Genomic DNA, 23,417 nt, shown 5'->3' with positions numbered 1-23,417 from the left:
GGTCCACTCCCCGCCCCCCCCCCCCGCCTCAGGCAGCCCCGCGCCCGATCGCGCGCAGCCTACCGCAGCCGCGCACACCGCCCCGCCCCAATCATTGGGCGGGCGTTGGAGGTAGCTACCAATCGGAAGGGAGGGGCGGGGCGGGGCAAAAAGCGGGGATAGGCTGAGGAGCAGAAGGGGGTGGAAAGAAGGCAGGGCGAGGAGGTGGGGCTTGAGGAGGAGGGATGGGCGAGGGGCGGAGCCTGCAGGTGAGGGAGGAGCAAAACGCAGAGCCTGTGGAAGACGAAGGGGCGGTGGGCGGAGCCTGGGGAGGAGGGAGGGACTAGGGGCGGGACCTGGGGAGGAGTGAAGAGTGAGTCATTGGGAAGAGGTGAGAGGCGGGGCCAGGAGGAGCGAGGGGCGGGGCCTGCCGGGGGAGGGAGGGACGAGAGGCGGGGCTTGCCCCACAGGGGCAGGGGGAAGCCGTGGGGCTGGCCCAGCTGTGGGGTGGGGGGGCTCTGTGGGGCAGGGGGGCTGTGAGCAGGCTCCGGCAACAGCACAGGAAGCAGCCACAAGTTCCCAAACCCGAGTGTGAGGTTTATTGGTGGGTCTCGGCCCCGCCGGGACGGCGCCTTCTCCCACCCCAGCCCCACAGCCACCGAGGTTGCAGGCAATGGGCCACCCAGGTGCGCTCCATAGTCGTACTGCGGTCCCCAACCCCCGGCCAGCCCCACGGCACAAGGGGCGCCGGCTGCAGGGGTGATAGCAGGGCACCAGCAGCCGTGCCCTTCCGCCAGCCCCAGAAAACTGGGGACTTTGGGCAAAAACACCAGTGAGAGGGACGTTACAACCTGAGCAAAGCCCTGGCCCCCGCGGCCATTTCACAGCCCCTGGCCCGTGGCAGCCCGCCTTCCCTCGCCCTGCAGGACGGGGTGGGTAGGGCTGCTCGTTGGCTTTTCCCCAGGGAGCCCTGGGGGAAGCTGGGGGGAGTGGGGCCCCGGGTGTGGGAGCTGCTGGCTGCCCCCAGAGGAGCCCCCGGGGGGGGCCATGGCATGACAGGCTCCGCAGGGAGCAAGGGCAAAGGCCCCCAGGAGCCCAATGGCAGCTACATGTTGAGGAAGGCAAAGGCCGAGGGCTGCCGGCTGCCCTCTGCATCCGTCTGCCAGTCCTGGGGCTGGGACAGTGTCCATGGCTCTGCCGGCAGAGAGTCGGGGCAGAGCACGGTGCCAGGACAGGTCACCAGCTCCATGCCAGCAAAGAGGGACAGGCTGCAGGAGGGTGCAGTGGTGCTCACCATGTCCCCTGCCAGCCTGCTCACCACCTCCCGCTCGCAGGGACAGGCTGGCACTGTGGCATCGGGCTGCCCATGGGTCTCCGTTTCCACCCCCTGTTCCTCGCTGCGGGCCGGCACGGCCGTGGGCAGTGGGGCTGCACTCAGGGGGGTGAGGATGCTCTCGCCTGCCAGGGACAGGATGTCCGTCAACAGGTCCCCAGTACATGGGGCTGAGCCCACGGTGAGGGCAGAGGGGTCCGAGTCCGGGCACATGGTCTTGGAGGAGGGCTGGCTGCTGCAGAGAGCCTCGAACTGCCGCAGAATCTGGGAGGAGAAGCATGGGACAGGCGGGAGTGAGAGCAGCATCAGGAAGGGGGCTTGGCCCCAGCCCGTTCTCCCAGTGCTGGGGATCAGCCCCAGGACATCTCCTTCCAGGGGTCCCGGGGAGGGAGCATCACACCCCACAGGGCTCCCTGCCTCTGTGAGAGATGGACGATTACCAGCTCTCTGGGACACACATGCAACCATTCCCAAGAGCTGGGTGTCCCTGAGGACGGGCAGGCCAGTGCCCGGGACCCCTCTGCCTTGGGGAGAGGGCACAGGGATGTCCCAGGAGTCACCTTCATTGCTCGGTTGGCAACAGGACCAGGGCTGCCTTGGCTGAGCTGCTGCAGGTGCTGCCGAGTCACAGCAAAGATCTGGTCCAGGGAGAGCAGATCGGAGCACATGAGGGAGGAGATGGCACACATGGATCTCTGTGGAGAAGAGAGCGTGGCTGAGACTGGCAGGCAGGACGGGTAGACACCAAAGTGCCCTGACTTGGCAGCGCTTCTTCCCCGCCATCCCTCCACCCTGTGCCTGCAGCGGCACAGCCTGAAGTGGACAGCACCGCAGGCATGTGCCGGCAGCACACCGGGACTGCCCCGCGCTCACCATGCGGACGCTGTCACTGGGGTCCTCCAGCGCCCGGCTGAGCAGCTCCAGCACCACCTCGCAGTTCAGCAGCCCGCACCTGGCCGAGGGGAAGGGGTTATGGCCACACCAGCTGCATGCAGCCCCCCGAGCCCCGGGAGCAGGCAGCCCTCCTGCCTGGCAGCCTTTTGTCCCCAGAGGTCTGGCCAAGGTAGCCAGGGGGTGAGAAGGGTTCAGGCTGCCCCCCAAGTACTCCTTGTCTGGCCCCACAGCACCCACGGTCCCAGGGAGCATCCTCCTTGTGCACTTACTCCTTGACGAAGTGCTGTGCTTCCTCCCTGGTGAGGAAGACCCTGGCACCGTGGGTCAGCGCCGACACCAGGCTCACCTCCCGCACGCAGTCACCCAGGCTGTCAGCGTCCACCCTGCTCGAGGAGATGCCTCAGTGGGGACGGAGCCAGCCCTGCTCCCTCCTGGGGACCCCAGCGCAGGCCCCAGCGCCGTCCTGTGGGCAGGGAGTCCCTCCCAAATTAGTTCCCCCACCCGTGGCTCTGTCCACCCAAGGGCTGCCCATGCTGGAAGGCCAAATGTGCCAGGAGGAATCCACCCCAGCAGTGCCAGGGGACTCAAATTAATGGTGTGGAAAATGAGAGCACCGTTCCTGGAGATGAGGGAAGCATCTCAGAAGGACCTGGGAGAAGGGGAGCCCCCCACGGCCCCGTTCTCACCTCTCGGCCATGTGGGTCAGCTCCCGGCTGGCCCCGGAGTGGCTGTCACTGCCCGATTTGCTGCAGGAGTCCGAGGTGCGGCTCAACTCGCCGTTCCCCTGCGAGGAGTCCTGGGAGCTGTGCCCGCTGTCTGCCTCCTCCCAGCCGCCCCCAGCCAGCCCCGGCTGGTGACTTACTGCCGGGACAGCAGCAGTGAGGTGTTGACCCCCAAACCAGCCCCAGTACCTTGTGGGGACCCCCACCAAGCCCCCCAGCAGCCAATGGCCACCCCAGCCCAGTGGCAGGGGGACCTACCTTGGATGCTGTGTGCCAAGGTGGCCACTGGTGGCTTCACAGCCCCAGTCAGGCTCCTGGTGGGAGAGGGGGCTCTCACGGGCTGGTAGGCATCCTCACGGAGCTCCCTGCAGCGAAGCCGGGGCCCCTCCGGGGAGGGGAGCACAGCGTGGGCCACTGCTTCGGCTGCTCGCTGGATGGTGCTGAGCAGGGCTTCCCCCGTTGAAGCTGGGCAGAGGCCAGGGCATCAGGGGCTTCCCCACCTTACAGGGCCTCACTAGGGGACAGCGGGGACTTGCCAGCAGAGAGAAGCGGCCCCAGCAGCCAGGCTTCAGGCACAGCTGGGCTGTGAGGGACTTCTGGCTGGACAAGGGAGACGAGGAATACCTGGGAGCTACTGGGACAGGCCACGGGACACAAATCAGACTCCCCTGTCACACCTCCCAGCAGGGAGGGACCTGGCAAAGCCCCCCACTGCCAGCCCCATGGCTGTGCCACCACCCCACTACTCAGACAGCCTGGGAAAGGGGAGAGCTGCACAAAGCAAAGGGTGCAGCGTGGCTCTGCTCTGAGCCAACCAGAAACACTCGCTGAGAGAGCGAGCAGCCAGGTTAGGTGTCTCTGAATACTGGGAGCCTGGTCTAACCCCGGCAGGATCCCTGGGGCTGCGGCACTGTGGCGTGCAGGCAGGGTAGCACCGAGCAGGGGATCCACACGGGGTGAGGGGCAGCTCCAAGCAAGGGCACAGCCAGGACTTACCGGAGCCGCTTTTCTCACTGCTGAAGCCGAATCCTTGCAAGGAGCTGCAGGGGCTGGGGCTGGAGCCCATGCCTGGGGGCAGCACAAAGCACGTTCAGAGGGAGCACAGGCTTTGGGGGTCACCCTCCACGGCTGTTCCTCCCCTTTGCAAGCACAGAGGAGTGCCTGGGGCAGCCGGGAAGAGCTGGGACCAGGGCAGCGTCCCACTGCTCCCCCAGGCACGCTTTTCCCTCTGACCCCGCACCCTGCAGCCAGCTCTGACCAGAGCTGTGGGACATCCCCAGTAAGCTGTGCCGGGGCCTGCAGTGAGACAGGTACTGGGACCCACGGCACCCTGCCCTCGCTCCCAAGAGCCCCCCTGGCCAGCAGACCCTCTGCCTATCCACAGCTCCACCCGAGGGGCCTGGCCCGCCGTGACCCATAGGAGGTGACAGGGTCGCAAAGGGCCTGTACTTACCCGTGGGAGGCAGGGGATGGGCAGGCGGCGCGGCAGGCTGGGGGAGCGGTGCATCCGAAAAGAGAACACTGGCCAGGTCCTGCCGGGAGAGAGGAGTGCGAGTAGAGAGCTGGGGAGCATTGGGCACCCCAGTCGGGCCCCAAGGCAGGGGTCTAGGAGGCAGAACTGCCCTGTCACCTCTCAGGCAGGGCCCAGGCAGTCCTCCAGGCACAGCAGGAACAGAGCCAGCACTCACCTGTGCAGCTGCCCGGACCTTCTGGTTCAAGCTGTTTCCATGGAGGGGGTCTGGGGGCCCGGAGAATACTGCAAGGCACGAGGTCAGGAGGGCTGGAGGACACTTAGCTCCCAGGCATGCGGCAGGATGGGGCAGGACAGTGGCCCCGGCCAGCGCTCAGCCTCTGGAACAGCCCTCACAGGCAGGAGCTGCTCTGGGCTCTCCCCCACGGCCAGGCTGGGTTCTCCAGCACCACGCAGGGCCGCTCCCTGCTCTCCTGCCTCAGATGGCCCACTCCTCGCCCTGTTACCTGTTGCCTCCCGGATGAAGCAGGCATTCCTCTTCAGCTGCATGACAAACTGGGGGGAGCCCTGGACACATGTGTGCAGCAGGATCTTCAGCACCTGCAGACACAGGGCTCAGGGTGAGAAGGCCAAGTGGCAGCTGCCTTGCCAGCCCCCAGCCCTCTGGCAATGCCCACACTCTGCCACATTGCCCTGATGGTGCGACCCTAGCCCTGGGGCTCCTCTGGGGCCGGGGAGCCCCACAGCAGCTGCCCCCGCTCACCACCCCTGACCTACCTTCAGCTTGACGCGGCAGGAATTGCTCTGCAGCCGGTTGAGGAGATACTCCAGCAGGCACTGGCTGCTGCCGGGCGACTCATGGGAGATCTCTGGGGCAGGGGTTAGGGATCCTTTTCACCCCATGGGGACTGCAGTCCGACTTGGGTGGGGAGCAGCAGCCCCCCCGATTGCCAGCATCTCTCCCCAGCTGCCCCAAGGGCCCATGGCCACCCCCACAGGCCTCCCGCACCCAGCCTGGCCCCCACGGCCTGGAGCGGCCCCGGGGTCCACCCCCCGCCCCGAGCTCTCCGCCCCCCCTGGAAGGATACTGGCGATCTCCTCAAACAGGTACCCGGGGCAGGGGACGTCGTCGTCTGCCGTAGCCCTCAGCAGCACCGGCAGCTGGAGGAGGAGGAGGAGGGATGGCGTGAGAGGGGCCAGGCCCGACCCCGGTGCAGGCCCGGCCCCGCGAGCCCCGACAGCGCTGTGTAAGGCCACTATAGAAGCCCCCCCCGGCCCTGGTGAGACAATACCAGGGCACTGACACCACAGCCCTCGAAATAAGTGACGTTACAGCTATGACACCAGAGTGACAGGACAGGACAGGGCAGGGCAGGGCAGGGCAGGGGTGCGCGGCAAGGCCGAGGGGCCCGGGCTCTGACAGTACAGGAGGTGGGAAAGTGCAACGAGGACATCAAGGGTGGAGGAGAGACGTAACGTCCCCAGGCAGCCCCCCACTCCTCTTCTCTTCCCTTCCCTTCCGTTCCGTCGCGTTCCTTCCCTCCCCTCCTCTACCCGGCCTGTACCGTACCCGGCTCAGGAAACTCAACCGGTCTCTCAGCGGCGCCGCCATGACACTCCCGGCGCCGGCCCTGCCCGGCCCGGCCCGAAAGCGACCTCGCGCATCCGCCCCCCGGAAGGCGCTGCGCACCAATGAGAGTGCGCGACGCAGCCATTCGGCCAGTCAACTGCGGTGGAAGGCGGAGCTCCAAGCGGAAGTACCCCCCAAGTCTGACGCCAGCAGCAAAGGGCAGGGAGACGGGAAGTAAACAACCGGCAACTCCGCCAATCAGAGATACCGACGACAGGCGACCAATCAGAAGGGGAACGGGAGGCGGGTGCCGCGGGTAACCAATCCAACTCTTTCGGCAGGCCGATCCTGCCAACCCCAGAAGGTCGAGCGGACGACCTTCAGCTACCACCCAATCAGAGAGCAAGTCTGTTTGATAGGCGCAGCATTTAACCTATCGACGAGCATAAGGGGCGGGCACCCGCCAACACCCAATGCGAGGGCAAAGCACTTTGATGAGCGGGGCGGATGGCCAATCGCGGCCGCCCCGCCATGGCGGCGCCCAGGCCTTGAGGCAGTGGCGGCAGCGATGTCGGGCCGGGGTGTCTGGCTGCGGGCGCGGGCGCGGCTGCGGCGCTTCCCCGCGCTGCTGGCGGGCTGCGGGGAGCAGGTGGGGCCGCGGGCGGGGGGGTGGCATCAGGGGCGGCCCGGCGAGCCCGGCGCCCCGTACCGGTTCCCTGTCGTTCCCCGCAGGCGGCTGCTTACGGGCGGTGCGTGGCCGCGGCGGCGGCCGGGTCGGCGGAGCTGCGGCGGGACGCCTGCCTGGAGGAATTCCGGGCGCTGCAGGACTGCTTCGCCCGGGCGGTAGGTCCTGGTACCGGTCCCGGTGGGGGGAGCGGCCCCGGTCCCTGTTGCGGCGGCCGCCGGGGCCTGAGCCCGGCCTGAACCGCGACTCTTTGCAGGCGAAGGCGACGCCGAAGTGACGGCAGTACCGGCCCCGGCGCCCCTCACCCCGCGGACAGGCCTGGAGACTCTTCGGGAAAATAAAAACTCTGCAACCCGGCCCGGTTTGCCCAACGGCGAGCGAGGCGGGGCGCTGGGCTCCGCCGGCCCCCGGGGCAGAGCCGGGCGCGGCGTATCCCGGCCGCCGGCTTCGGAACGCGGTTGCTCGGGCTGCAGCTCTGCTGCAGCCGCTTGAGCCCCTGGATGTCAAATGAGGCGTTTTCCGCCCCAAACCAGGCCCCGCGTGCGAGGGGAGCGCAGCCTCCCCTCCTCTTCCTCAGCAGCAGGGAGGAGAAAACCTCAAAGAAAGCACAAAAGCCTCTTTTCCTTCGGCAATGCAACTCCCTGGGGGCCCAGAGCAAAGCAGACGCAGCTGCCTGCCCGGGGAGCCACAGCCCTGTGGTCGAGTAAAGCTTACAGAGCTCTCTCATTTTCTTTTTTTTTTTTAATTTAAATAAAGGAGAATTCAGATCAAAACGCTTCAGCTTATTTTATTGATCACCTCAGCCTCCCCTCCAGTCTGTCCCGCCAAGCACTCCACCCCAGTACGAGCAGTCCCCGGCAGGCAGAGGCGATGCAGCTCCTGCCGGCTTCCAGCCCGGCTTAGGGGTGCCCATGGCCCACGAAGCCCCAGCTGCTGCGGAATGTCAGGAGCATCTTTGGTCCTTTGTGTTCACACAGACAAAGCCAACAAACACAGGTCGGGGCTACAGGCAGGTCTGACCCCGCAGGGCAGGATCCTGCCCTCATCCTGCCCTCGCTGCCCCAGAGAGCCCGGGACAGACCCTGGCAGGCAGCAAAGGGCAAGAAGGGGCAGATCCAGCTGCTGCTCCAGCTCCCTCTCACTTTAGAAAGGCTGGTTGGTGCCACAGGGGATGAAGGCTGGACCCGTCTCCCCACTGTAGCCTTAGAGACGTGCTCTGCAGCCCGCTGCCATCCCCGCCCTGGCAGACACCAACAGGGGACGGCTGCAGAGCGGCTCCAGGACTCCAGGCTGTGTTGCTTGTGCTTTAAGACAGCATAATGGAGAAGCTCACTTGTGCGACGGGGGCAGTCCTGAGGGTTAAGGCCAGGAGAGTCACAGGGAAGTAGCATGGGTGGTCCTCCTGAAGAAGTATGCCTGAGTCCGTGGCTGTTGCCCTGTGGCTCTGTGTCATTTTAACGAGAAATTAAGACGTCATCCTTCAAGCAACAGGCACACGTCCCAGGCAGGCGGCACCCTCCGACTGCTCGAGCAAGCAGACACGAGCAGAGTTCCCGAGTGACCAGAACCACTGTGATGGTCCCGCATGTCCGACAACGACCCGTCCCTGGCTCTGCGAGGTCCCATCGGACACGAATGCGACGAGGCTGGTTTACCAAAGACACTTTGAGATATGGATATAAAAACCACCACAGTGATAAGGTCTGTAGACTCCAGGCTGGCAAATTTCAGCCATTCTAGTGAGAGCTTTGGGATTTGATTTCTTACATTCGCAAGTCAGGATGTAAAACCAAAAAAAAAACCAAAGGAATGAATCACTGTCTGGGAGCCTGAAACGAACCAGGGCTCTCAGCGAAGCTCTTCCCTTCCTCGCTCATAAAATACATTTCCAGGGGCGGAGTACTGACATCTACGGGTGTAAAACACAGCGCAGAGGGGGGCTGGGAGAACACACAAAACAAACACGCTCCACCACGTTACAGAGAGAAGAGGTAGGTATGCTTGAGCCAAGCCCCCGAGTCCGCCCTTTTAAGCCACTTCTTTTGTTCCCAAATTAGTCATCTCTGGCAGAAAAATCCAGCTGGTTTGGGAAGGGGGGGGGGCAGTCTGCAGCCCCCGGGTTGAGCTTCATAATGCACTTTGGACAGGAGAAGTCAAGCTTGAAAGCAGAGATGAGAGTTGAGCATCCGGGGAGGGCGGCAAGAGCAAAGCTCCGTGTTATTGCTAGTGTGTGGCCAACCAATTAAATCCCTGGGAGTAGAGGCAGCACAACGGCAGCAGTTGTGCCCGTTTAAGGCAGCGTTTCTACTAAACTAGGTTCCTAAACCACAACTATCTCCTAAACATGCAAGACTAACAGCTCCCATTTCAAGAGAAACACCAAAGCAATTGGCTAAGCTGGTCCTCCACTCATGACTTGATGCTTCTCCAGAATAACGCCTTTCCCGAGATGCGCGATCCCTGGTTCTCCTCCTCCCGCAGCCCCAGAAGCCCCGCACGGCCTGGGCAGAGGAACGCGAGGCAGGTGCCAGGGAAGCCTTTCCAAGCAGGCAGGGGAACCTCGTGGATGACCACCTCGGTTCTGAGAGGGGAGTCGAGAGCCGGATGGAGAAGGCAATTCGATATGAATGAGAGGTTGAAAAAGGAGGTCCTCGAAAGCTGGCCTGGCAGGGAGCCCAGGTAGATGGCAACCTCTGAAAGCCAGAGGACAGCGGGAGCTTTTCTTCCATGGTTGCCATCTCCTCAGCTGCTGCAGGCACACACAGGGAGGTGCTACCATCAGAGAAGCCCATGGTCCCCTGGACGGTGCTCACAGATGCAAGGGGATCCCGTGGGTCCAAGCACTACGTCCAGTAAAGTGCTGCTGGCTTAGACCAACCGCTGACTGAGCAACAGTGGCCAAAAAACCAGCTGGTTAACTTGAACCTTCCCTACGGAGCTCCTCAGCCTTGTGCTTGAGGCCAACACCCGCAGCCACCCACCGAGCACGACCACCCCGCTCACACGCTCCCATCCGCCTGCGTCACCTGCTTGATCTGCCGGCTGTGGACCACCTGCTGAGCCCCCTCCGCAACTTGGTTTAATCGTGTCTCTAGAGCACTCCGGAGGTCGTTTACTTTCACATCTGGAAGGGGGTTCAGGCCAATGAAGACCCCCGCCCCCTGTGCAGCCGCCTCCTCCTCCTCCTCAGGAGGCAGCAGGTCCCGTCTCCTCCGGCGGAGGTCCAGGTCCGCCTGCAGTTTCAGGTCCCGGTTCGGTTTGACATCATGGTCCAGCTCCTGCTCCCCCTGGGCAGCCGCTCCCTTCTCAGGCTTTTGGGCAGGAGCATTCTCAGGGCCTGGTTTCTTCTCAGCATTGTTTGAGAGACCCCCGTCCCCGCGCCGCTGCTTGCTCTGGAGACCTCCCTGCAGGTCCTGGGCCACGTCCACCACGTTCTCCCGAGGAGCTTCTTCCTTTACCTCCCCTTTGCCAGGCAGGTCCCTCTGCGAGGCCTGCTGCTGTCTGCCAGCACCCTCACCTCCCTCGGTGTCTGCAGCTCTCTGATGCTCCCGTAGGTGCTGCTCGCTCTCCGCCACGTTCCTTTTACTGGAGGAGTCCAGAGCAACTGCCAGGTCTTTGGGCTCCACCTGACTCAGTGCTTTGGCTTTAAGGTCTATTCCTGAGTCTCCTTCCAGACTCTTTCCTGCTACTCCCTGAACTTTGGCAGCCCCCAGCTGTTCTCTTTGGATGGGAGCTGTAGCTACTTCCACGGCTTTCAGGGAATTCTTCTTCTCATGGATGTCTCTTCCAGCTTTGGCTTCATGACCTCCTCCCAAATCCTCTGGCAAGGGCTTCTTTTCTAGGTGGTTTCTGGCTGCTGGAATGTGTCGGGCATCCCCGTGAAGGGGATCCCAGTTCTCCGCGTGATTTTTAACAGCTCTGTCATTCTCCTGTGGTGGCACCTTGCGCTCCTTGGGAGGAACCCCAGGAACCTCACGCCTGTGCCCAGCCTCTTCCAGCTTTCCTGCAGTCCCCCTGCGCTGCTCCGCGGAGTCAGCAGGCTGCCTGCCCAGGCCCTGCACAGGGTGCTCCAACAGCTCTTTGCTGAGCGGCTTTGCAGCAGCGTCTTGCTTAACTCCGAGGCCCTCGTCCTCCTTGCTCTTGGAGAGAGGCACAGCAGGCTGCTGCTGCGTTTCCACTGCAAAACAAAAAACCTTTTACTTACGACGAGTGACAGATCCCCTTCTCCTGCCACCATGTTCTGCACAACAGGGGACAGGAGAAGAGATCACCCCATCAACTGCCACGCGGGAAAACAGGGTGAGCCACAGGGGAGAGTGTTATCCCTGCGACCAGGGGCTGGGGATCCCCACCTCGGAGGTCAGGCTCAGACTTGGGAACAGCTTTTGCAGAGTGGACTCTGCCTTGTGCCAGAAGGACTCGGACCTCTCCCAGCCTGATTTTAAAGCTGCTTTGAGCAGAGATCAGCCTGAGTGGAAGGGTCACGCTCTTTGGCGATGTCCTTACCTTGCTTTGGCTTCTCTTCTCCTCCCTCCTCTTGCCTTTGCTGGTGGATCTCCTTGTGCTGCTCTTCAATCACAGCCAGCAGTTTTGCCTGCTGGTCAAGTAGCTGCTTCTGCTGTACCTGCTGTTCTTTGATCACCTGCAGCAGCACAGCATGATCAAGCAGTTTCGCCTGCCCCGCTTCTAGAAAAGAAAAAATAAGAAAAAAAAAAAAATCCATGACCAAACCCCTCACACTAATCATCTCCCAGCGCTGGAGGGGCTGCAGGAGCTTTCCTGGGCAGGAAGGTCCTACGCTGCAAACAGTGCCCATTCGCCAGGAGGGAGGGAAGGAGACGGCACAGCTCTGCTGCTGGTGCTGACGGCAATCACGGTGTCACCGCTCCGGCATACCTCCACCGAGGAGGGCAGCCAGAAGCCCAGACGGGGAGCTCTCATGCTAACACGGGACATTGCCCTCCCAAGAAGATTTGGGTGGAGGGATCAAAACCAAGCTCTTGTCATTAACTGCGTGGGAGGAGAGGTACAGGGGAGCAGGTCTGCTGGGGTCCCAGCACAGGGAAGGATGAGGCAGCTGCTTGGCACAGGAGCTGGAAGAGGACAGGACCAGCAGAAGTCGATCGAGAGTGAGGGGCTCGGCTGCCCAAGCAAGATGAGCTGCTTCTAAAGCTGCCTGCAGTGCCTGGGGAAGCCCCAGCCCTGCTGCAGAACGGCTCACTAGATCATCTCTTCAAATGCACTGCAGAGACTTCATCCCAGCTAAACCGAGCCTGGAAAGGCCACGAACAGCAAATGTGCAATCTTAGGAGGAACTGGAAGAAGTCAGCTACGGCAAGCGCGGCACCGGGAGCCGCCCTCAGAGGGAAACTACCCGCACGATGGGATAAACCGACATGGAAACATCGACCCAACACGCGAGGCACGGATGCTGAGCTGGGCCTTTCCAGAGGGCAAGTCCTGGGTTACAGCCAGAGTGATGAGAGGCTACTGTTGTCGCTTCCCCCGCCTTAGCCAAGCGAAGGTCTAGCCTGGCCCATGGCAGGAAAACACCCAGCGAACAACCCTGCCGAAGATTTCTGCTTTAAGCACAGTGAAAGGGCTGGGCTCTCGGGCAGCAATCAAAGGTTTAACGGCCGAGCGCTCTCGCACGCGGCAGCGCAGGTGGTCAGGCAGGTTGAAACCACAGCGGTGCAGAAAGTCGGCTCCACCTCTCGCCGAGCCGCCGCCGCAATAAAACCGAGCTCCCCGCGCCACGTAACGGGAGGAAATCCTTGCCCACCGGCCCTTCGCAGCCACGAAGTCACACAAAACAGACGAGTGCATTTCGGGCCAAGCAGAAGTGACTCACGTTGAGTCAGTCGCTGCAAGCGACACGTCACGCACAGACTACGAGTCCCAGGTCTGCACGGAAACGTTGCTGCCTTTTCTCCGCCTGGACAGACACCCAGACGTATCCTATCGTATCTGGAGAGTATGAACCTGTGTGTCGCTTTCCTCCCACATCAACAAACAGCCTTCCTCCGAAACTCAAGGTGTTTCTAGGCTATTATGCCCTGAAGGAAATAACGTCAAAATTAATAGCCTGTAAAATGCCATTTAAATTAAAAAGGGATGCTGTCCAGGCTGATCCTTCTCCAGCACGCACTGCCTCCCCCTGTCCCGCTAATCACCACAGGGTGATTACAGAGAAATATTTCCAGTTCACGCTATGGTGCCATTAGCTAAGGGCCCCTGGAATTCCCCTTCCACTCCATTTACAGAAAGCTGGGCTGCGCAGGGGAATTTGGTCGTTTCAAGAGAGCAACTGACTTCCCGAGATCTGTTTATTTTTCACACTTTGCTCAGAATAAACAATGGAAACAGAAGTCATTTCTATTATCTCGCTCTCCGAGCCTGCCAGGTCCCAGCTCGGCATGGGAATGTTTGGGCTGAGCAGGCAGCAGGCAAAGGTTTAATGCCAAATCAAAGCGTTTCTTGTTGAGAGCTCTGCAAACACGTGTAACTCCTGGATGTGCGCGGCATACCTCTTCCACACAAAGGGTGATGCTAACTCCCGGCTCCTGCTTTGATCGTGGGGAAAACAGGCCTCAGCCAGCGCTTTGGCTGGATTTTAAACAAGCACTCTTCATAAAAAACATCTTAAACAGTTATAAAATGCAAGTACCTGAGTTCACATGGCCCAGGGCAGCTACAGCCAGAGCACTCAACAACGGTCCCGGCAAAGCAGCTGTTTGCAGAGAGCATCCATGGAGCTATGCGCCCACTGCCTTGCTCCCATGACACCTTTCCACCCTTTCCACCCTCTCCCAGCCTCTGGGTAAGAAGCGCAGCTCAGAGCAGGGGAGCGGAACAAGCCCAGAGCACCTTTTGGTGACATCCTCATGGGAGAGCATCCCCAGCAAGTCCCACGCAGACTGAGATGGAAAACCCCATGGAAGCTCAGGTCCTTTCATCCTCCTTGAAACGTGAAGAGTCCTCATAGTCCCTACCCACCACTAGCTTTTTATGCTCAGTTTTTAATGTCCCATTGCAATGCAGAACGGAAAGAAATTAATTAGAAAACCAAGATGTAACCACCGAAGAGGAGAGTGATATACTCCCCGGGAGCGGAGCCTGCCCGCTGCCATCACTCATCGGACCAAACGCCCATCACCTCCAAACCAGAACGAAGGCGAAGAGCCATGGGACCCCCACCACGCACAGGCTGCAAGTCCGAGCTCAGCCTCCAACCCCTCCCAAGGCAGAGGTCGAAGGCAAGGAGCTCAGCCTGAGGAAGGGCTCACTGCACAGTACCAGCACCGAGGCTCCGTGGAAGGAGCAGACGGGGCTTTGCCACCGCTCCCCCGCACAGCTATGTGCCCAGGTCTCCCCTGGGCCTGCCCCACGCCCCAAGGCGGTCGGGTGATGCCCAGTCCCCCCGTTGCACACCAGCCAAACAGTTTCACCTCGGTCGCGCTCTTGCCAGGGCAGCAACCGCCTGCGCTCGAACAGCCGAAGCCAGTGAGCAGCCGGGCCTGGGTGCCAGCGTGACTCACGTCCTCGAGCGGCCCTGCCAGGGGCTGCCCCGGGGAACAGCCAGCCTGCGCCGCGGGCGTGCGCCCGCCGGAGACAGGCACTAATTGCTGCTGTCACGGAGGTGACTACAGCCTAAAGCTATGTGTTGGCGAGAGCCAAGAACAGCACTGGCTGGCACCGTCCTCCTGCAGAGAGAAATCCTGCACTGGCAGCCCCGGCTCCCCGGGGGAGCTCAGCGCCTTCCCCTCCCTGCGCACCCCGGGGACGCACGCTCACCCTCCAGCTTGCTCTCCGCATTCTCCTGTGGCTTCTCCTCGGTATTTCGGCTCTCTCTTGGCTCCAGCTGATCCGCTCTGTCCGGGAGGGGCAGCTCCTGCTTTTCACCTGCGGACCAAGGATCAACAGACCTTTGCAGTCAATAAGGACGCTCCGGCAGCAGATGTTCTCTAAAATGACTCCACATCGTGTTGTCCCTCCCTGCCTAAGCCAGCACAGTTTATATTCAACCCGATGACTGCAAGGGAAGTAATAAAAAAAAATATTTAACAATCTTATAGACTCATGGCAGCGAGCCAGCGCTAACTACCTCAGCCAATTAAAATGCAAGAACGGTTCTAACTAGCTTTTAGACGGGCACTTAGCAATGTGTTACCTGTCAAGATCTCCCGGCTCCGTGTCCCCAGTGAGTTCGGAGACGCACAGGAACAGCATGGCACCTGACATTTAGTAGGCTAGCAAACAACTGTTTGACAGATATTATAGTAGCTGTCAAAGCCACCAGATTCCTCCTTTTCCCCAACAGCTGCTGAAGGGACTGTGCACGCTCACATGCTAATCTCGTGAATTAAAAGGAAACACTGGGATGTAGGTAGGAATAACCAAATTTCCCAGTCGCCAGGGCAGATTACAGGCCAAGAGGAGCGTTTGTTCAGATGAGCCACCGTCAAGGGAACTTACCAGGGTCATCTTCTTTCTCCACGGACTTCGCAGCCTCCTCTGCTTTCCTGGGGAGCTGGAGCTTTGATTTCTCCCTGTCACCTGCAGCCTCAGCTTTCTTCTCGCCGTCCGGCACAGCAGCTTGTTCCTTGGCTTCCAGCACTTGTTTGCCTGGCTCCAGCTCTTTGTATGGCAGCCTGCCATCCTGCTGCACAATCACCTCCAGGACGTTCTTTGGATTCTTAACGGGTTCGTCAGTCCCTCCCCGCAGTCGGTTCTCAGCAATCGCTTCCTTCCCTTGTTTTGGGCCAAGTGCCTCTTTCTGGGGATTCAGCACGACTGGCTCCTCCAGCGCAGGCTTGAGCAGACGACCGTTGGCTCCTCCGGGTGCAAGCTTCTTCTCATCGGATTCCTCCCGCTCTCGCCCCATGTCCACGATCACTTCATCGTGCGGGACGGGTGGCTCGTGGCGATGCGCTTCCCCCACGGGCAGGGCAATCCCTAGGGCAGACGACAGACAGGGTTAGGGGGCTCCAGACTGATGGGAGAAAGTAATGGGCAGCAGGTCCACAGCACACCCAGCACCCGGCTACCTGCTGCCCTTTTTCAGCCCTGCCTTTCCTTCCTCATCAGGAGGCTGCATGCCTAACGTGCCTCGAGAGCATCAAACGCTGTATCACCTTCAGTCCATGAGGTAACGAGCAGAGATCAGGATCTGTGTCTGAAATAATCCTGCAACATATGCCTCCCGGCTCCAAAGCCTACACCCTTTCCCCAGGTTCCTCGTTACCTTGATCGGGACGGTCAAGCTGCACTTTCTCCTCTGGCTTTCCTCTCTCCTCCTCTCTCTTGGGTACCTCCATGGGCACCTTGATTTGTGGCTGCTCCATCTCCTCCTTCTCATCCAGCAGCTTCGGTTTATCACGGTCATCCTCTGCCTCCTCTACTGCCGGGTTCTGGTCTGCAAACAGGACAGTTAATGGCACGGGGTTACGCACGGCCGCGCTGCCAGTGCGCCGGCAGGATCGAGGCGATCGCTTTGTCTGCTGCAACCCCTTTTACCGGCGTAAGCCGAGCAGCTCTTTTCCCTCCGGCACTAGTACGGAAGGGTTGGGGCTTTTGTTCTGGGGTCGCCTGTTTGTTTTCCCCGCAGTGGCTTTTTATGGAGCTGCTGGCGCGGAAGCCCAGGCCAGGCAGCAAGGCAGGGCCGGGATGGAGCCGGCTGCCACTCCGAGCCCATGCCGCCAGATGGTAGCATCCTCCCGGCTCCCCCGCGCCGGACCCCCGGCACCGGGAGAAACCGAGGTGGGGTCCGGCCGCAGCCCCCCCCATCGCCCTCCTGCTCCCGCCTGCACACCGCAAAGTGGCTCAAAACCTCTTTTTTTTTTTTTCTCCTTTTTGTGCACCAGCGTTTCCCCAGCCATTTGCACGCCACAAGGAGGATGGACGGGAGGGAGAGAGGAGAGCTGGACGACCCCACAGAAGGCACGAACGTTTGAGGAGCACGATTAAACTCCCAAGGGAGACAGGGGACTCTCCCCCTCTCTCCCTCAAAGAGATGGGATGTTTCTGGAAGATGCATCCCAGTCAGACCTGTTACTGCGTTTAGCACTGGAGTAACCACATGGAATTCGTGGCACGTCCCAAGGGATGGGAATGGTCCCTTCCGACCCCGGGGTGGCAGAAGACAACCCACACAGTGCGAACAGGGAGTGAACTCTTCCCTTAGAAGAGCAGCAGAGGAGGAAATCTAATTGTTTCCCAGCACTGAAGTTGTTCTGCAGATTATTTTCCATCCAACAAACTCTGAAAAAAAAAATATATAAATCTATCTGCTCTAACAAAAACAAAATTCCCAACTCTTCCCCCCATTTGCCCTCCCCCATGTGATTTCCTTTAGGGAATTAATTCTATAAACATCTTTCAATTTTCTCCTCCCCCTCCGCAGGGCTGGTGCGATTTATTACAAGATGAACTCATGGGAAAGAGGAGATTGCCACAACTTCAGCTGCGTGGGCCTTACCCGGGGGGGGGGGCACAAAAAAACACAAAGTAAGTACAAAATCCTGGCCCAAAGGGATCCGTGCCAGAAGGACCCAGTGCCGGTCCAGAAACCTGGACTCTCTGGCCCAGAGCTCCGCACCCAGTTGAAGGGACATGCGCCGGGGCTGGCCGGCTTTCAAAGCCGCTTTGCTTTGGGAATGACAGTGGGAGGGGAAAAGGACTCAGATTTTCTGAGAAACTCCAGTCTGGTACCCAAGGGTCCCTCTCTCCATGGAGGGACTTCCCAGGGTTCAGCAAGTCACGGCAGGACACTCCTCCTTTCAGGAAAAAATGGACTGCAGGAACCGGTGCCCAGCCCTGGATGGGGGCCCTGGGAAGCAGGAGGCTGAGGCCGGGGAAGGGAGCGCTCAGCACGGCTGCGGATGTTCCCAGCTAAATCCTGGCCTCGCAGCAAAAAATTATTTACTCTATTGGAGGAAAGTTTTTCGTTAATTGGTTCATGAAGCCGGGAGATGGCTGCATTTGGAGAAGACTGTGGCACATCTGAAACCAGAGGATCCAGAGAACCGCAACGCGGGCAGGGCCGTTCCCACGGCAGAAGGGAACGACGACCCGAGGCAGCCGAGCAGCAAGATGATGTTCAAGAGGGGAAACAAAGAGGAAGGGCGGGCGGGGAGCTTTCCGTGCAGGCGGGACACGGAGGAGTTAAAACCAGAACCACCCCTGCGTGCACGGCAGGGCTCGGCCAGAAGACCCTGCAGCAGGTGAAACCCCCACGGGCCCAGGACGCGCCCGAGGGGCTGGGGGAGGCCCCGCTGCTGGGAGAAGCATCGGTCGTAAATCAAGAGGCGGACACATGTTCCCCCTTCTGCAAACAATGCAAGAAAAGACCAAAACACAAACAAAACAAAAACAAAAACAAAAGTCTCCACGCCATAATAAGACAAAGTTGCCTCTAAGCCGTCATTTGCTCAGCAGGAAACAAAATTAAGTTCATCATCAGGGCGTGAATTAACGACCTCTCACGCTGCATGGAAATCTATAAGGGGCTATATGTGGTTTGCAGAGAACAATTTTGCTCAGGGTGTGTAATAATCGCTCTGTCTAGTCGCCCTCCAGGTCCCTTTGGAGAGCGTTACAGTAATGCTGTGCCTCTTAATGTTTTATGAGTGGCGTTGGACTTTACAGGCAAGAGCTGAGAGGCTGTAAAAGCTTTCTGGCTTCCAACAGGACCCGGGCGTCAGGCAGCACCGGGAGGGTTTGCTTCGCCTCGGCGCGGCCCCTGCTGCCGGCGGGTCCCGCCGAGCCGCCCCGGCTCACCACGCTCTTCAGCAGCTCCTCTCTCACACTTCCAGGGCGGCGAAGGGAAGCCAGGGCTTTCTGCAAACCATTTGTGCGTGTGCGTGCGCGCGTATGCGTTGTGGTTTGCCAACAGCCTCTCTAGACTGCAATAAAATTTCATGATTAGCAACCTAAAAGCTTCCCTTCCCCCCTGCTCCTGGTGCGGAGAGTAGCAATGGTCCCAGAAAGGCATTTAATGGGGACGGTTATTCCTCGCATGGTTTTCCTATCGCTCTCGTCCACCGCAGCAACGACCGTAGCCGAAAGCTGCGTCCGCAGAGGCAGCAAGACGGGCCCCACTGTGCTCCCCTGAGCCGAGGGGGATCGGGGGACCCCCAGGGACCCACCACCCTGCAGCTGAGCGACGCCGGCGCCTCGGGGCAGGGCCCGTGGGCCGAGGGCTGACGAGGGACACGGGGTTCCCGATCCGGCTCCGGCCTCGCTTACACGCGCTCGCGCCGAGGAGAAGGAAGAAGAACAAGCGGGGCGGGGGGACGGGGCAAACCGCTGCCCTCGGCGTGCCGAGCAGCCCAGGGCGAGCCCTCCCCGGGGGGCCCTATGCAGCCCCCCCCCCAGCCCCAGCGGCACCTCCAGGACCCCCCTCCCCCCGAAACGGTTACAGATTTCACAAGGTTATCGAATGGCATCACTGAAATTAGTTCACAGTTGTCTCCTGACGCACCAGCAGTAAAAACGAACCCAAATTACAAGAGGCTGATAGCTCCTTTTCTGTGTCACAGGCACTATTAAAAGCTCGCTCGCACAAAGCACCGGGGAGAGCCGCAGCAGAGTCAAGCTGTTCCTGCAGCTATTAGGAGCTGCGCATAATCCACGTTTCACACATGTTCGGGGCTGCTCTGGCTAATAACCCCGGCGGGGACGCAGCCCGCGGCCAGGCAGGTCTCTCTTCCGGGGACAAAGGCACAGACGCAGCGCAGGGACGGAGGAGCCCTCGGCATCGTGCCCGGCCGCGCAGCGGCAGCCGGCGGCGAAGCCACACGCAGACCCTGGGTTCGCCCGAGCCCGTAGAACGCAGACCACCACGGCCAGGAGGACACGTGGGACGGACGGAGAAGGGTCCCCAGCACGCGGGCTCCCCGGAGCGCTGGGGAAAGGGCACTCTTGCACAAGGAGAGTGAATCAGGTCTTTGTTACTTGATATTGCACAACACCAGAGAAAGAAAATGAAGCAGCAATGATCAAGTAAGGAGCTGAAAAATATTACAAAATCTTAATCCGCCCCATGAGACCCTCTAGGGTGCTTTCAAATACAGAGAGAAATTGCCTAATTAGCTTTTTTTCTTTTTTTTTAAAACGGATAATTGCCTTCATGAGCTTTCACAGGCAGCTTAGCAACCTTTTAACATACGCGCACACGCTGCATGGAGCGGCAGAACGTTTCTGAAAGGGGTTTTATACCTTTCCCGAAGAGCTGCTGACAGTAAACCTCAAGCAATACAGGCAGGGGCTGTAATGGGCACTTGGGTGTCGTTAGTAAAAACACTATTCAGAGTTCGCTGGTCAATACGTGTTCACATAAAAGGGCAATGTTCTAATATTCATAATCCCAGGGCCCACAGGGCAGGGTTTTAATGAAAGTCTGTACTCTGTACAGTTCTGGTCTCCACAACATCAAAGAGGCCAATAAAACTCCTCTCACATGCTGACAGGCAAAAGTCAGACGGTGAAGGCAGGACTGGGAAAAGGCCCCGCGCAGCCCCGAGGCCGGGGGGGGGGGTGCGTGGGGAAGGGGCCCGGAGGCACCCTCCTCCCGGGGAAGGGGCCGAGCACCCACCACTGGTGCCCGGGGAGAAGCCGCGTGTTTCTGCTAAAGCCCCACGCGAGGAACGCGAACCAGATGCGCGCCGAGGAGGGCACCCAGGCGACGCGGGGCAGCCCGCGCCCCGCGCACGACAGGATGCAGCTGCTGCAGTGTTTTCCAGGCTGCGGGCTCCTGCCTCTGCAAAACCAGCCGGGCGAGGATGAGGGGGGAGCCGCGGCAGGGAAGAAGGGCACCATTTAATGCGTCTCATTGCTAGTCAAGCCGACATCCTGCGGAGGCACAGGGAGGCACGGATCCAAGGCGCGGGGCGGTTCGTGGCAGCAGAGCAGGAACATGGCTCTCCCAGGGCAGCCCCGCATCCACCCCAGCACGTCCTGCGACGTCCCTGTCCCCATTCCTCATCTCCCCCAGCCCCATCCCACTTCCTCCTCCCAGGGAATGGAGCACCCAGGCCAGGCTCCGCTCCCTGGGCAGAACCAGCAGCCCCCGGTACGAAGGTGACCACGCTGGACTCGGAGGGCGGCTGAGCTTCCCCGGGCAGACGCTCGGCAGCGCGTTAGGAGCTGCACAGCTCCTCCCCGGGACGTTTACGAACCAAGAGCACTAAAACCACCTTCCTCCCAGGTAGGATTATTTAATCCAGCAGCAAGCACCACGCAATAAGGGCTAATGCTGACAAGCTCTGGGCACCCACGGTGGGTACGGCAGGGCGACCGATGAGTCGCTGCGCTCCGCGAGGATTAGACGCAGGCGTCCTGCTCTGCCGCCCCGGCTCACGCGGAGAAGAAGTGGGTAAGAGATTTCGCAAACTCCAGCGGACACCATCTTTTATGGGACTTTTTTTATTTTCCCAGTCACAAGAACACGTGTCATTAGCGACTCCTCCTGAAACGAGCAGCTGTTCTTTGGCCATTACTGCTCCAAAATTAACCAAGACGGAAGAATTCAATTGCATCCCTCCTCCCAGCCCTGCTGAGTGTGCACGATTATGGGATTGAGAGCATCTTTTGCTCAGAGTTCACGGGCATCCTGGTGCCTGAGAAGGCACGAACGCCTCGGGTGAACCACGAGCACAAACGCATAAAACCCCACCGCTGCCAGGGCTGGAGCAACCCAGGAGTGAATGTTATCGGCGGCAGCACCGGTGTCTCGGAGACACTCAAAGCTGCTCGGCAGGAACGCAGCCAACAACCAGGAGGGAGGATAATCTCCAGAAGAGACAGCCCCTTTCTCGCTTCCGTTCTCAATCTCTGCGAGGATATTTCAAGGCCCCCAAAGAACGAACAAACAAACAAAAAAAAAAGCAGGAGCAGAACCAAAGAAAAATAAAATAAAGAAACAGGACGCAGCCAGAGCTGAGGGGCAGCGCGGGGTCACACGACACCTGCTAGCGATGGCCTTGCAAGGCAAGCCTGCAGCTGGGGAAGGGAGGGATCGGCCGTAATTCTATCAATGGCCACAGTAAACAAATAATAAATAATGTGAACCAGTAAACAAAGCTGAGGCATAATCGCAGGCTTTGTCAGAGCTAAAACCGAATCCAAATTTATCTCCTCACAACCAAAAAAAGTCAGTGCTCATAAATTTACATACCTTTGAGTGCCATGAATGGCTTGTTATTGGAACCACGGACAATGTGCTGGCAGAAATGGTGAAAGCAGCCCTGTGTGGCCACTCGCACCCCTCGTACAGGTGGCCAGCGTGGAGCCATCGCTGGGCTGTGCTCACAGAGCTGCGTTTATTACCCCGAATGTGGAGATTTGTGCTCTGTCCTTACAGGGGACCGAAGCCCCCGCATTCTACCTTTCCTTTCCCTTCCCAAAAGAACAACTCCCACAAGGTACCATCGGAGCTTGCACCGGGGTTTTCGTGAAGGCAAAACTGCAGCCTTTCTTGGGAAAAGTCCCCAGGATGCTGTGAAGACACATGGAGCTACCTGGAAATGACTCTGCTTCCACCACACTTATTAAAACAAAATTTTGGGGTTTTTTTAAGAGGTGGAGCTGGGAGCAGGGCTGGGAAGCACAACTCAAGCAGACACATACCTGGGATTTTGACCGAATCCTGGTCAATTCTGCTCTCCTCTCCATCCAGGCGCTCCAAGCCCACCGCTTCTGTCTTCACAGGGGCGTCCTCCGTTGCAGACAAGGTGGTATATGTACTAATAACCAGTATTCCCAGGCCAATCCACAGTATAATCTGCACAATGTGCCAGAGCTTCAGTTAGCACAGCAAAACAAATGGAACTGCTCTGTACAGCATTCTTCATGCAAATAGTGTCTCCAAACAATTCAAAGCTCAGTGCAGTTACACATGTCAATAAGAGGGAGAGAAGACAAGAGAAATTTAAGAGGCGAAAAAGAAAAAGCAGTAGCTTTTGGACGAGGTTTGTGTTGGGATGTAGAGATACACGAATGAGAGTTTCAGATGCTGGAAGCTGTTACAAAGGCAACTCCTGTATCAGAAGGGCTCAAAAGCAAGTGGACAGGATGTAAGGATAGAAAAATGCATGTGGCAGACAAGAGTCCAGCTGCAAAGACTCATTCCCTGGTATTTCCAGCAGCTACATTAGAACACCATGAAATCAGTCTGGCTGAGAACAGAGGTGCCTGACCTGTTTACAGCCTAGAAAGGTTTCTAGGGAGCTGTTAAAAAATTCTTACTTTTGAAAGCAAGAATAAGATGTCCACACACAAGTCCTGGTGGACAGTGCTCAGGAAGCTGCTAAGTAACTCGCTGACTTCCAGAAAGCTGGGACCAAATAGAATAAAAATAGAAAGACAGAATCTGGATCTTGGGGGGGAAGGGCTCTATGAGTTTAACTCAAAAAGGAGAAAGCGACCACCACCAAAAAGAACATTTCTACGGCTTATTATCCAATGATAAATTGATCTAAAAGGATCTAATTCCACATGAGCCATATGACAGAATAAAAACTCTCTGCACACAACAAAAATCTCTGGGAGCACTAGCGATTCACGGGGTAACTCGAGAAGGACAAGCAAGACGATGCACAGCAGCAACAGGGGCAGAGGAACGTCTGCCGTGTTCGGTGCCGGGGCTGCCAAATGCCTGCCTGCTCCTCCAGACGAAAGCGGTACCAGTTCAAAGAGCCAAGCAGATGGATTGCTGGCCGACAGCGCTGACTGGGGAGATTTAATTAAACTCTAATGTATTATTT

General features: G+C 59.3%; 3 protein-coding genes across 3 annotated transcripts in view; 1 reads left to right on the top strand and 2 right to left on the bottom strand.

Moving 5' to 3' along the window:
* Positions 1–1,084: 1,084 nt before the first annotated feature.
* TEPSIN (TEPSIN adaptor related protein complex 4 accessory protein) lies at positions 1,085–6,011 on the bottom strand (the record flags this gene model as incomplete). The annotated part of the gene is made up of 13 exons (XM_082008288.1): positions 1,085–1,576; positions 1,873–2,007; positions 2,186–2,264; positions 2,476–2,589; positions 2,893–3,067; positions 3,187–3,393; positions 3,925–3,996; positions 4,382–4,460; positions 4,617–4,684; positions 4,906–4,999; positions 5,177–5,268; positions 5,488–5,560; positions 5,970–6,011. The coding sequence occupies 13 exons, from the start codon at positions 6,009–6,011 to the stop codon at positions 1,085–1,087; spliced, it is 1,722 nt and encodes a 573-aa protein (XP_081864414.1).
* A 413-nt stretch (positions 6,012–6,424) lies between these two features.
* On the top strand, positions 6,425–6,931 carry NDUFAF8 (NADH:ubiquinone oxidoreductase complex assembly factor 8; the record flags this gene model as incomplete). Its single annotated transcript, XM_082008346.1, has 3 exons — positions 6,425–6,618; positions 6,702–6,812; positions 6,911–6,931. Exons 1-3 carry the CDS (start codon positions 6,538–6,540, stop codon positions 6,929–6,931), a joined length of 213 nt encoding a protein of 70 aa, XP_081864472.1. The 5' UTR covers positions 6,425–6,537.
* A 2,722-nt stretch (positions 6,932–9,653) lies between these two features.
* The window catches only part of SLC38A10 (solute carrier family 38 member 10), a gene marked incomplete at both ends in the record, with an annotated part of 35,845 nt that continues 22,081 nt past the window's right edge, over positions 9,654–23,417 (bottom strand). The window contains 6 exons of the mRNA XM_082008192.1: positions 9,654–10,831; positions 11,161–11,340; positions 14,449–14,556; positions 15,130–15,609; positions 15,899–16,069; positions 22,282–22,435. Coding sequence (XP_081864318.1) covers positions 9,654–10,831; positions 11,161–11,340; positions 14,449–14,556; positions 15,130–15,609; positions 15,899–16,069; positions 22,282–22,435 — 2,271 coding nt within the window. The remainder of the gene's footprint in view (positions 10,832–11,160; positions 11,341–14,448; positions 14,557–15,129; positions 15,610–15,898; positions 16,070–22,281; positions 22,436–23,417) is intronic.

This window comes from Phaethon aethereus (assembly GCF_964289735.1).
Source record: "Phaethon aethereus genome assembly, chromosome: 18".
NCBI lineage: Eukaryota > Metazoa > Chordata > Aves > Phaethontiformes > Phaethontidae > Phaethon > Phaethon aethereus.
This window is presented reverse-complemented; position numbering and strand designations above follow the sequence as displayed.